The sequence below is a fragment of the Galeopterus variegatus genome, unplaced genomic scaffold, assembly GCF_000696425.1.
Source record: "Galeopterus variegatus unplaced genomic scaffold, G_variegatus-3.0.2 Scaffold492, whole genome shotgun sequence".
In the NCBI taxonomy this organism is placed as follows: Eukaryota; Metazoa; Chordata; class Mammalia; order Dermoptera; family Cynocephalidae; genus Galeopterus; species Galeopterus variegatus.
Window position 1 is genome coordinate 384,249 of NW_007726603.1, and position 12,469 is coordinate 396,717.

The 12,469-nt window shown below is 34.9% G+C and overlaps 1 protein-coding gene across 1 annotated transcript in view; it reads right to left on the bottom strand.

Moving 5' to 3' along the window:
* Window positions 1-950: 950 nt before the first annotated feature.
* Window positions 951-12,469, bottom strand: part of WDR44 (WD repeat domain 44) — a 77,991-nt gene continuing 66,472 nt past the window's right edge. The window contains exons 14-20 of the mRNA XM_008569407.1: window positions 11,799-11,921; window positions 7,091-7,282; window positions 6,699-6,800; window positions 6,350-6,465; window positions 5,341-5,468; window positions 4,802-4,936; window positions 951-2,093 (exon numbers count right to left, since the gene is read on the bottom strand). Coding sequence (XP_008567629.1) covers window positions 1,999-2,093; window positions 4,802-4,936; window positions 5,341-5,468; window positions 6,350-6,465; window positions 6,699-6,800; window positions 7,091-7,282; window positions 11,799-11,921 — 891 coding nt within the window. The 3' untranslated portion in view covers window positions 951-1,998. The remainder of the gene's footprint in view (window positions 2,094-4,801; window positions 4,937-5,340; window positions 5,469-6,349; window positions 6,466-6,698; window positions 6,801-7,090; window positions 7,283-11,798; window positions 11,922-12,469) is intronic.

Below are 12,469 nucleotides of genomic sequence, written 5' to 3' on the forward strand. Positions count from 1 at the left end.
AACCGTCACGACCAAGAGGAGCCTGGGATCTCAGAAGAGAAAAAGGACATGAAGTAAAAACTAGTGAAATCTGAATAAAGTGTGGAGTTTAGTTAACAGTAATATTCCAGTGTTGGTTCCTTAACTGTGAAAAATGCATATGGGGACTCTACAAATTTTCCGAAAATCTAGAACTATTCTAAAACAAAAAGTTAATGTAAGATATTAACATTAGGAAAAACTGGATAAGGAGTATATGGGAACTCTGTATTTTCTTTGCAATTTTCCTGTAACTCCAAAGTTATTTCAAAATAAAAAGTTTATTTTTTTAAAAAAGAAAATAATGTAATGCAAGGTAGCTGAATGAACAAGCAAAATCTATCTGCTTGGACCACCCTAGATAATCTGCACGATGGCATTTGATTTGTTTGCGACTCTGGTGAATCTCTCCCCTCATTTCCACACATATCCTCAATGCTGGCTCCGCTGAATCAACCTGAGTATATTTCATGTGCACGTATTGACAGCAGAAAAGTGGCTGTGGCTAACAGGGGAGGCTGGGTTCCCTAGGAAACTAGATGACCCAAATCTAGGGAACAAAACAAAAAGGGCCATGCTTTAGAACTGAGGGGAACGAGAGCAGTTACGGGGAGGGAGGTCTGTTAACCAAGAAGTTAGCTCAGAAGACAGTTACGATTTTTTAGGGAATAAGACAGTGATTCTCAGCTGGGAGAGGGTGAGGGCCAGAGACCAGGGCAAACATTGACTCAGTGGGTACTCCATTTTCTCTGCTTTACCTATGGCTTACTCGTAAACTCTTCTACCCATATTGTCCTTGCTGCTTATAATATTAAGTTAACTAAGACTAGCATGAGAATCAAGTGGCTACCATGAGTTACCAGGAAAGGTAGGACAGACAGGGGATAGAGAGAGAAGGGGACATTTCTAGGGCCACAGCCAGAAAAATCAAATTGTTAAAATGAGAGTTTATTTTTCTTGCATTTTTCGATTTACTGAAGTCATCTGAAAATAAAGTCACGTTAACAAGTGTTGGCAACCAACTTTTAATAATACATATTTAATTTTCAGAAACATATGCTAACCATCAACAACATGATCAGGGTTCCATTGCCCCAGATGTTATTTCATTGGTACATTATATTGATATTTACAAAGGCTTGTTTCAAGTTGAACAACACAAAACAAAACAGCTTAATTTTTAAAAACTACAATGCTTTTAAAAAAAATGTAAACAGTTCATTTTTACATTATTGTAAAAAAGAAGACTCACTCCTTAATGCAGCTTAATTTTTTTTAAGTGAACAAAGCCTGGTGCTCATGGATAAAGAATGAAAAGAATTCTTTACATAGAAACATTGTGCTCCAGTGTGGCAAAGAAAAAAAATTATATATACACATATAAAGAAAAGAATCTTAAGTCCACAATTTAGACCACAAAAAAAAATATTGTCCCCAAATTGAGAAATTTATAAAAACCATTTACACATGGTTATTGACCTATTGAAAACCTATATAACATTTTCAAAACAATAACTCAGTCAAAAGATACCACTTTTCTTAAAAATGAATTTTGTGCAAAAGAAATTGTTTAAGCTAGAAACAAGACTATCCCCCCTTCTAAGAGGCCAAAAGAGCCACTGAAATAATTTAACTCTGTTAGATTTAGTGCATGTAACCAAAAGGCACACACATGTGATTAATATATTAATGTCTTTTCATGCAGAAACCTGTGCATGTTCATAATTATATAACGAAAACACAAACATAATAAAACATAAAGCCTAATGTTTGGCAATGTTAATCTAGCCACATTCCTTTCTAGTCTATCAGTCCAGGATTTCCTAGATCATTAACACCGCCTCTCAAAAAATATATTAATTTGAACAACTTTCAATAAAAATTTTAAAAAAGGATGTTAGCCTGAAACACTATAATATTTTTTCGGTTCTGATACATAAAGAAACTTACTGATATGTTTATTTTAAATGTCATTTCAAATTAAGATACACTTTTCCTTTTGTTAATAAACACTTTGATTGCGCCAGTGAAGTCAGCAGAAAGAAGAACTTCTGTGTTATCTGTCTTCGTAACACCTTAAAAGCATAAAAAATAGTTTTTAGTTGATTTTAAAGGAATATGAAGACTGCTACTACAATTATCACATGCCCATGACCTTCCACCTTTGGGGCGAAGATCCTCTCCCCATCTTTCCAGTCTCCTTTTCCAGCTGGCTCCTATAACCCTTTCATCCTGCTGTACCTCTCCCTCTTCTCTGAGGCTCACTTCCACTTACCTGGGCTTAGCTGGCTTGAGTATATTATTAGTCCCTTGTGGCCTGGATGCCTGGATTTACTCCCAGGCACCCTTGGTCTCTGAGTCATCTAATGCTTCATTTCACGGCAAGAGGCTAGCGTGTTATTCAGCTTCAGGAATGGAATGCTGGCAGAATGGCATCAGCTGGGTAAGTCTGTTGTTAACAGGGGTGTCTAACGAGGTTGACAGTAAGGTTTATTGTACAGCAGATGTATTAAAACCGCCATGAAATGAAGTACACACCTATGCTCTGTGAATGCTGACAGCACCTTATGCCTTTATGGCACTTATTGAAGAGCTATGTAACTATGCTGAATGGCAAAAATGCTTACCCCTTACATTTGCCAGTTGTGTAAAAGCATTTAACAAACAAATTCAGTGTTTATTAACTCTGTTATAAATAGGTAAAAATTGTAGATTTAAGGACTGATTAGTAAGGAAGAAAATAATCTATACTTTAATTGGAAAGTTGTGTACCGAATGAGTCAGATGAAGTGGTTTCACTTAGATGGGCTAAAAACATATTATAAGCCTCTGAACATTCCTTACCACCCTTTTGGCATATCTCAAAGTAGTGCTGCGTGGCAGCAGCAACAGCAAAGGACTTTGGGATATGAGAAGGACTAGAGAAAAAATAATTCATCATATGCATAAAATATTTTATAACATACAATAATAATGAAGATGATGATGATAATGTCTACTACATGCCAGACAATTTGCTAGGCACTTTACATATGTTATCTTTAATTCTTATAACAACCCTGTAAACTAGGTTATCACCACCATCTTACACATGAGAAAAATTGAGGCTGAAATTGCCAAGTATGTAAGGAATAAGGAGAGAGAGAGCAATTGATTATATTTTATTATCCCATACCCTGGGTTTAAGAGTTTATTCTTAGATTACACCTAGATAGGTACAAAATGACAAACACAAGTCTGAGCATGACCTATTTCAAAAAGGACCCAAGAATTAACTAAATCTTGTTAATGTGGTACATTTTTTAAGTTAAACAAAAAAACAAACAAACAAAAACATACATTTCACTTCTCAAATTGTTTTAAAAGCTAGAATTTGCTGTGGAATGCGTAGGGCAAGTATATAGAGTGTAACAAGGTACGACATGGGGAGAAAAGAAAAGAAAAAAAGGACTTAAGTTAGAAGAGAGAAGCTGGATTTGATTCTGAGAAGGAAAGAAAAAGAACACAGAAAGCAATATTTCCAACTAGGGATTTAGTAAAGATTTAATAATTCTGACTTGGTTTATTTTTAAATCTTATAACTGAAAGAAGTGCTAGACTAAAAAGTTCATCTTTGTTATCAAACTTTTCCTTCACAGACAAAAGGAATAGAGTATTGAATGGATAGTGTGAACAATACTACAAGAGAAATTACTTAAGATTAAATTAAAGCACTTTAAATTAAATTAAATTAAATTAAATGTAAGAGTTAAGTGTTTTTGCCATTCAGCATAGCTACATAGCTCTTCAATAAGTGCCATAAAAGCAAAAGGTGCTGTCAGCATTCACAGAGCATAAGTGTGTACTTTATTTCATGGCAATTTCAATATGTCTGCTGTACAAATTTTCAGCATTCAAATACTCTTAAGAAGCATCTTTTGTACATAGTATCTATTATTGTGGCTTTGTGACTCTATAAAAAGCCTAGCTGTAGTCTGTAGGGTGAGAAAACACATTTAATAAACTATTCTGCAATTGATTTTAATAACATAAACTTGTTTTCACTAACAACTGGTCCAAATTTGCATGGTCTTACCATACTCTTAAGGACTAGCATAGACCATTTTTATATAATTGATTGGCAAGCAATACTACTATGTGGACAGTTTTTTTTTCTTTTTACTTCCTAATCTGAGCATTTTATATAACTGTAATTGCTACTCATTCTCAAAGCAGTAATTACTACTCATTCTCAAAGCATATGCTACAAATAGTAAGAAATTACTGGCTTGTAAATAGCTACCTATCTCAAGAAGCTGTTAATTTGTGACAAGCAGGAAAAAACCCTGCTTTCATTTGGATTTAATTCACTGACTCAACAAATGTTTATTAAGCACCTACTATGTGCAGGCAACCATTGTGCTAGGCACTGGCAATACAACAATAAATAAGACATATAAAGTCTCTGCTTCCTAGAGATTATAGTCTAGTAGGAAAGACAGATAATAAAGAAGTTTTGTATTTGTATATCTTGTTTGCATTTCTCCAAAAAGAATGATTGCCTACAAAAAATTATGAACTTCCAAAATTATCATTTTCAGTTCCCAGCTGAATTTCAGAAAAGTAAAACTTGCAAGAAATATGTTACTAAAACGTTCAGAAATGGATATCTGGCAACCATTATGTTGTACACAAGAAATATTCTTTATATTCGTGAAAACCTCATCATACATAATAAGTGGTCAGTGAGGCTACTTAGTGCTGACTACAAAAAATGTAGGGCAAATAAAACATGAGTACCTACCAGAGGATGTAGTGTCCAAAACTTCAGCATCTTCATCTTTATCGTTCCCTTCTGATTTTTCGCACTGCATATCCAAAGATAACATCAAACTTGGGTTTGGAGCAAAGATAGCTGATGTAACAACTGCATTATGTGCTAGGGAAAAAAAATTTACTTCAGGATAAGTGATAAATTTGATATGAAACAACAAGACAAAAAATATAACATGCAAAACATACAATGTTATGAGTGTATGTTGCATGTCAAATATCCTTAAAAACTAACATAGAATTAACTAAAAACAATTCAAAACCCAAACATATCTTCTAAAAAAAATGCCACATATATGTTTTAAGATTCCATGACTTCTCAAATTTTAGACCAGGGTAAGTTCTTTGTTGGCAGAGAAAAATCAATAAGCAAAGCCAAATACAAAGCAAAAAGCAGTTACAACTGCCAAACTGCCTCTCTAAAATAATGCCTATACAAATTTACTTCTAGTACATCTCCACTTTAACTTTATTCTTTTATAAGACACGCAAAAGTAGGCATTTACTAACCTTTAATACCTTCCCAGAAGTCATTACGATCTCTCCTGACTGAAGTAAACTTGCTTAGGTCATGGTAAGTACTCCAGATATAAACATACTTATCTTCCGAACCACTAACAAGGTAAGTAAAATCATGACTAAATTTGGGGAAGAAAGAAAGAAAAATCAAATTTGTGTGTGTGATTTTTTTTTTAGGTTTCCTTCTATAAGTACTATCCACTTTAAAATACCTAAAACAACACCTGAAAGAGCTGTTGAAAATGTAGACTCAGTCTCACTGAATAGGTCTGACTGAATAGGTCTGATGTGGGGGCCAGGCATTTGTATTTTCATCAAAGCTCTAGATAACTTTGATGCTAGTTAAACCATATTGGGAGGAATGATGATTTAAGGGATGAAAGAGAGAAGCAGAGTATTTTATCAGTAGAACAACTGGGGAATTACTGGGTAATTAAAGAAGAAAGGAATAATTGATGAGAAAAGAGCTGAAAGAAAGAGGGCTAGAAAGAAGAAAAGGCAGGTAATCCATTTCAGGAGAGCCTCCAGACCACAAATTAAGAGTTCAAATAATGATATGTAAAGGTGTAAATACAGGACAACTGTGCTGTAGGGTGTTAAAATGCTTTCTTAGCTTCTGTACCCAAAAGGATCAAGACAATGGTAAGGGGTGGGGATGGAGGGGGTAAATGGCTCTTCTTAAAAGCTTACATACAGGTACGAAAGCAAAAATTCTGGCTGAGAGTCCTCCTAATCCTGGTTCTGCAACTAACTGTGACTTTAGGCCAATCCCTTTATTTTCTGGGTCTTGGTTTCTTCATGTGCAGAATAGGGGCAATCCTAACTCTATCTACTATACAGGTCGACAAAGTATTGCAAGATGATAAAATGAGATACCAGTTGTAAAAGTGCAAAGAAACTAAAAATCCTACATAAATATAAGGCGTAGATCAATGGAAAAAAATGGGAGAAGGGGAGAAATGGTCTGATCTCTTTTAGGAATTGCTCATTGCCAATTTACCTGAAACTTGCTTTGATCTGGCTACTGCTGTTGACATAACCCTTATACTTCATGGACAGTGACAAATCTCTCAGATCATATAGTCTGATTCTGGAGTCATTTGAGGTTACCAGTATCTAAAAATAAATCAAAGGAAAAGTTAAACATATTATCTTTTAATCTATGCTAAGCTATAACCAAATATGGGTGTTACACACATACAAAACTAGAAAAACTAGAAAAATACTTCAAAACTAGAAAAAGCAGTATTCCATAGGAAAGGGAATAGATTCTTTGCCAAGATATTAAAAACTAACTTTTAAGAGTCTCCATATAGTACGGGGAGAGACGGTTTTGAATACTATAATACCTTATTTTCTCCAGGTAAAGGCTCAATGCCAGTAATTTTTCTTCCAACCTTGTTACGTCCTCTAGTAGATCGGACATGTATTTGTGTATGGTATTTCAAATGCTAAAAAGAAATCATAAGTTTAAAATATCAGAATTAAAATAAACCGCAAAGATGATCTGATCCAACCCTCAGACAGACATGCTATTATTTGCCCCAATTTGAAGATAAGGCAGTTAAAGCCCAGAGGGGATAAACAACTTGTCTAAAACCACAGAAGTCTTGGGCTGGCCAGTGATCACACCGAGGTCATGGGTTCAGACCCCCATACCGGCCAGCTGCCAAAAAAACAAACAGAAAAACCCCACAGAAGTCTTTTACTAAGTATTCTATTTCACAAGATAATCATTTACCTCTGTATCATAGAAAATACATCTGCCATCGTATGTCCCAATCACTGCGTATTTGCCATTCTGACAGAAATTTGCAGCTGTGATCAATTTTGTCTGACCATCTACTTCATTCCACAAAGCTACTTTTTTGTCAGGTATGTTCCAAAGGCGGAGCTTTCCATCCAATGACCCACTTAGAAAATACCTGTCATCCTATAAAGGTGGAAAAAGAGAAAGCTTTCATTTTACCACATCAAGAAAAACTCATTAGCAAATCAAAACAGTAAGTCTATTAGAAATAATATTATAAAATGTAGATCTCGTTTTAAAAGTATTATTCTTCAAGCAAACACTATTTTATGCACTAAAAACAATAACGATTAGAAACCTCAGTATTCATTTTGGAGAAATAAAGTTCTAATCACTTTTTCATATCCTTAAACTGCTTAAACAGGTATGGATGTTAATAGATAACATGTTTGAGAATGTATTACATGGAAGAAGATTCTGTGATCAAATATGTTTGAGAAATTCTGGGTTATAGAAAGTTAAACAGGATTGCCATTTAATCTGCATTCTGAATATCCAAAAAGGGGATAAAGTGGGTAGCATTTTCCAACTTACTTAACCAGAGACTTTTTGGGGGAGGGTAGGGGAGTCAGGTAGGAACATCTAACAGGGCTAGCACCTTCAAGGAACATGCTTTGGAAAACACTATCTCACACCAAACCCTCCTCTGGGATACATGTAACACTTGGATAAAAGAGTAACAACAGTTAGTGGCTCACAGAACCAGTCATTTTTTGGGACTCTAAAACCATGTCAACAGAGAATCACTTCACTATTGAAATTTTTAATCTCAAACCAGGGGTTCTCAACCTGGGGCAATTTGACCCCAACGGGGACATCTAGCAATGTCTAGAGACATTTTTCACTGTCATAACTGCGAGTGGAATGGGGATGCTACTGGCATCTAGTGGGTAGAGGGCAGGGATGCTGCTAAACATCATGCAATGCACAGGACAGCCCTCCTTCCCCCTATAATAAAGAATGTCAATAGTGCCAGGGTTGAGAAACTCTGCTCTAAACTAAACTAGTCATACCACTAAGCTGGTCTATTTTTTGGCAACATAAGGATTAGAGATTAAATAATTCTGACACTGAAACAAGACACAGATTCTCTTCTCTACTCAAGATTATTATTCTTACCTACCTCTGAAGCTTGTCAAGGACAATCTACAATTGATGGATATTTTTATGGCTATGGTATAGTAGGTTCTACTCAATGTCTACCACTAGAAGAGTTGAACAAGTAAAAATACTTTGTCTTCTAATTGGGAATTTTATTTACATACATACATATATGTGTATCTATATATTGCTAATTCTTTTATAATTCTTCTTACTTCCAGGTAACATTATAATAAGAGTCATAATTCCTAAGAAAATGTCAATACGACCCCATTCTTTCCCTAGCCCCTCTCAAAAACTCTCCAAGTCAGTAGTTTTTAGAAACAGAGCTTTATAGTTTCCAAAATAAAACCAAATAAAGTATTAAAAAATATTGACTAAACAGAAACCTTAATAAATAATAAAATACCACATAGATAACTATCACAACCAAATATCTCTTTCCACCCTGATACTTTATAGCTACAATAGAGGTGAAGGGAAAGAATTTGTTCACAGTTGCTGATAGGGGTAAACACATCCTTTTGCTGCATCTTTGGGGGACAGAATGGAGGTGTTATTCAGAAAGAAGACTTTAACAGCTTAATGGTCAAAACTTGAAAATGTACTAACATAGACTAAATTTTTTTAACTTACAAAAGTTCTAAACCAAATCTTCCAAGGGTTTGAAATTATTACTGCCTGTTTAAAAGCCTGCATAGGAAAGGAAATTATACTGAGAAAAATAAGTCAGTCTTCTCTCTTAATTTGGGGAAAAAGGAAGACATGTGAATATGATTGAAATTTTGCATTAAAAAGACAACGGGTGTATCAACTCTTGTAGCATTTTTAGGCTTTTCTATATATACGATCATGTCATATGCAAACAGGGACAATCTGACTTTGTCTTTTCCAATCAGGATGCCCTTTGTTTCTTTCTTTTGCCTGATAGCTCTGGCTAATGCTTCCAATATTATGTTACCTAGGAGTGGTGAAAGTGGGCATCCTTGTCGTGTTCCTGTTCTTAAGGGAAAAGCTTTCAACTTTTCCCCATTCAGGATGATACTGGTGGTATAAAATACCTAGTTATAAAGTTAACCAAGGAGGTGAAAGATCTTACAATGAGAACTACAAATCACTGCTGAAAGAAATTAAAAAAGACACAAAAAGATGGAAAGATGTTTCACTCTCTTAGATTGGAAGAATTAACATTGTGAAAATGTCCATACTGCCCAAAGCGATCTACAGATTCAACATAATCCCCATCAAAATGCCAATGACATTCTTCACAGAAACAGAAAAAACAATCCTAACCTTCATATGGAACAACTAAAGACCCCAAATAGCCAAAGCACTCCTGAGCAAAAAAAAAAAAAAAAAAAAAAAAAAAAAAAAAAAAAAAAAAAAAAAAAAAAAAAAAAAAAAAAAAAAAAAAAAAAAAAAAAAAAAAAAAAAAAAAAAAAAAAAAAAAAAAAAAAAAAAAAAAAAAAAAAAAAAAGCCAGAGACTACACTACAAAGCTATTGTAACCAAAACAGAATGGGTACTGGCATAGAGACAGACCAATGCAACAGAACAGAGGACCTAGAAATCAACCCACATACTTAACAGCCAACTGATCTTTGACAAAGACACCAAGAACATACACTGGGGAAAAGACTGCCTCTTCAGTAAATGGTGCTGGGAAAACTGGACATCCATAAGTAGAAGAATAAAACTAGACCTGTACCTCTTACCATATACCAAAATCAACTCAAAATGGACTAAAGACTTAAGTATATGACCTGAAATTATAAAACTCCAATGGGAAAACATAGGGGAAACACTTCAGAAGTAGGACTGGGCAAAGACTTTATGAATATGACCCTGAAAGCACAGGCAACAGAAGGAAAAATAAACAAATGGGACTGTATTAAACTAAGAAGCTTCTGCACAGCCAAAGAAACAATTAATAGAGCAAAAAAGACAACCTACAGCGTGGGAGAAAATAGTTGCAAACTATGTAGCTGACAAAGGATTAATATACAGAATATACAAGGAACTCAAACAACTTAACAGTAAAAAAACAAATAACCAGATTAAAAAATGGACAAAGGAGGTGAATAGGCATTTCTCAAAGGAAGATATATGGATGGTCAACAGACACATGAAAAAATGCTCAACATCACTCAGCATCAGGGAAATGCAAATCAAAAACACACTGAGATATCCTCTCACCCCAGTTAGGCTGGCCATTATCAAAAAGACACAGAATAACAAATGCTGGCGAGGATGTGGAGAAAGGGGAACCCTCTTACACTGTTGGTGGGACTGTGAATTGGTGCAGCCATTATGGAAAATGCTATGGAGGTTCCTCAAACGACTACAGATAGAACTGCCATATGACCCAGCAATTCCACTTCCAGGTGTATACCCAAAGGAATGGAAATCATCATGTCAAAGGGATACCTGCACGCCGATGTTTATCACAGCTCTATTTACAATAGCCAAGAATTGGAACCAACCTAACTGTCCATCATCAGACGATGGAGGAAGGAAAATTGTGGTATATTTACACCATGGAATACTACTTTGCCATAAAAAAGAATGAAATACTGCCATTCACAGCAACATGGATGAACTTAGAGAAAATTATGTTAAGTGAAATAAGCCAGGCACACAGAGGGAAATGCTGCACATACTCACTTATAAGTGGGAGCTAAAAAAAAATTAAATAAAAAAGAAAGAAACAACAATCACAATAATACATTGAACTTTTAAAAGGAGAGAACAGAACTGAGGTTACCAGAGGTGGGAGAGGGGGAGAGAGGGGGGAGTAAAGGAGGAATTGGTAAAGGGCCATGAAAATCAATCACACTGTATAATGTTGAATACACTAATTATCCTGATTTGAGCATCACATATTGCACACAGGTAGTGATATTCAATGCTGTACCCCACAGATATGTATAATCAACTATGTTACAATAAAAAAAAATACAATGGGTGTTAAACATATAGAGATGAGGACATGACTAGAAATGTAATCACACATCAAGGTAGGTGAGGGAAAGTCAGTGTAGGTTCAGTTCAAGTCCTCCACTTAGATTAGTTTAGGTAATGGAGTCAACACCAACATGTGATTTCCCGTGTGCTTATAGTTGCAAAAAAACTAAAAGTAAATTAGCTTTAAGCATTTGGTGGTTCTATCCTATAAGGACACACAATAGGTCTGCAATTTCACGAGAGCAGATTTTTCTTCTCTTTCTCATTCTTCCTCCATTTCCAATATCTCTCATCTTTACTACAATACTTTATTTATTTATACCCTGCATGTCTTATTAAAGATTTGGGATGACTTTTCATTGCTATACTTAGAATATAACATTCCCAGTTTTTCTAATGCAAACTAGCAGAATACTTATTTCCTTTCTAATATTTTAAGCAAAATGAAACACTAAGTTGCTATTAATTATGAGGCTGTTAATTTTTTTTCCTGTCATCCAACTGCCCTCCAGAGAAATCAGGCTCCCTCACCTTCCTTATAAGGTAACAACAACAAAAAATGTACAGTTACTTACTCTTGGATGGAAAGTTATGGCAGTGACAAAATCGATATGTTGAAAACAGCAAAGGCATTCTCTTCTAGAAATGTGCCATAGCCTGACTGTTTTATCCATTGAAGAAGAAAGAAGAAAGTAGTTCTACGGAGAAAATGACAGTGATTATTTTATCACCATATGAAAGAAACCCAAAAAACCAAAACCACTTAACGCAATAAAAGTGAACTTTCGGTTTTATGTACCTCAGTAGTTTGGTTATTGTTACACGCAGCACCAGAAAGAAAATAGTATCCAATTCACTGGGAAGATGTTATTTTTACCCAGTTAAATACCATATTTCATTAATCATAAAACTGTTTTCACATTACCTGTTCTGAAATTAGGATGAATCTTATGATCTATGTTCAAAGAAATCTGCCAGGCACCAGTAGAGGACTAAGGTATGCCTTAGTTGTTATTGCCCGCACATACTGCACATACTTAGCTATGAATATAAGGCATCTATCTATTCATTTGATTGTCACTTCAGTTATTTTCACATTGATAATACTGGTGAATTTTAACTCACATGGATCTCTAATTGTCACTAAAACGTCTTCAAAAAGATTACCCTATAATGCAGTATGAAAATAAAAAGTTATTGTGCACCTGTCACACCCTGGGCAAGAAAATTAGAGAACAAAAATTGT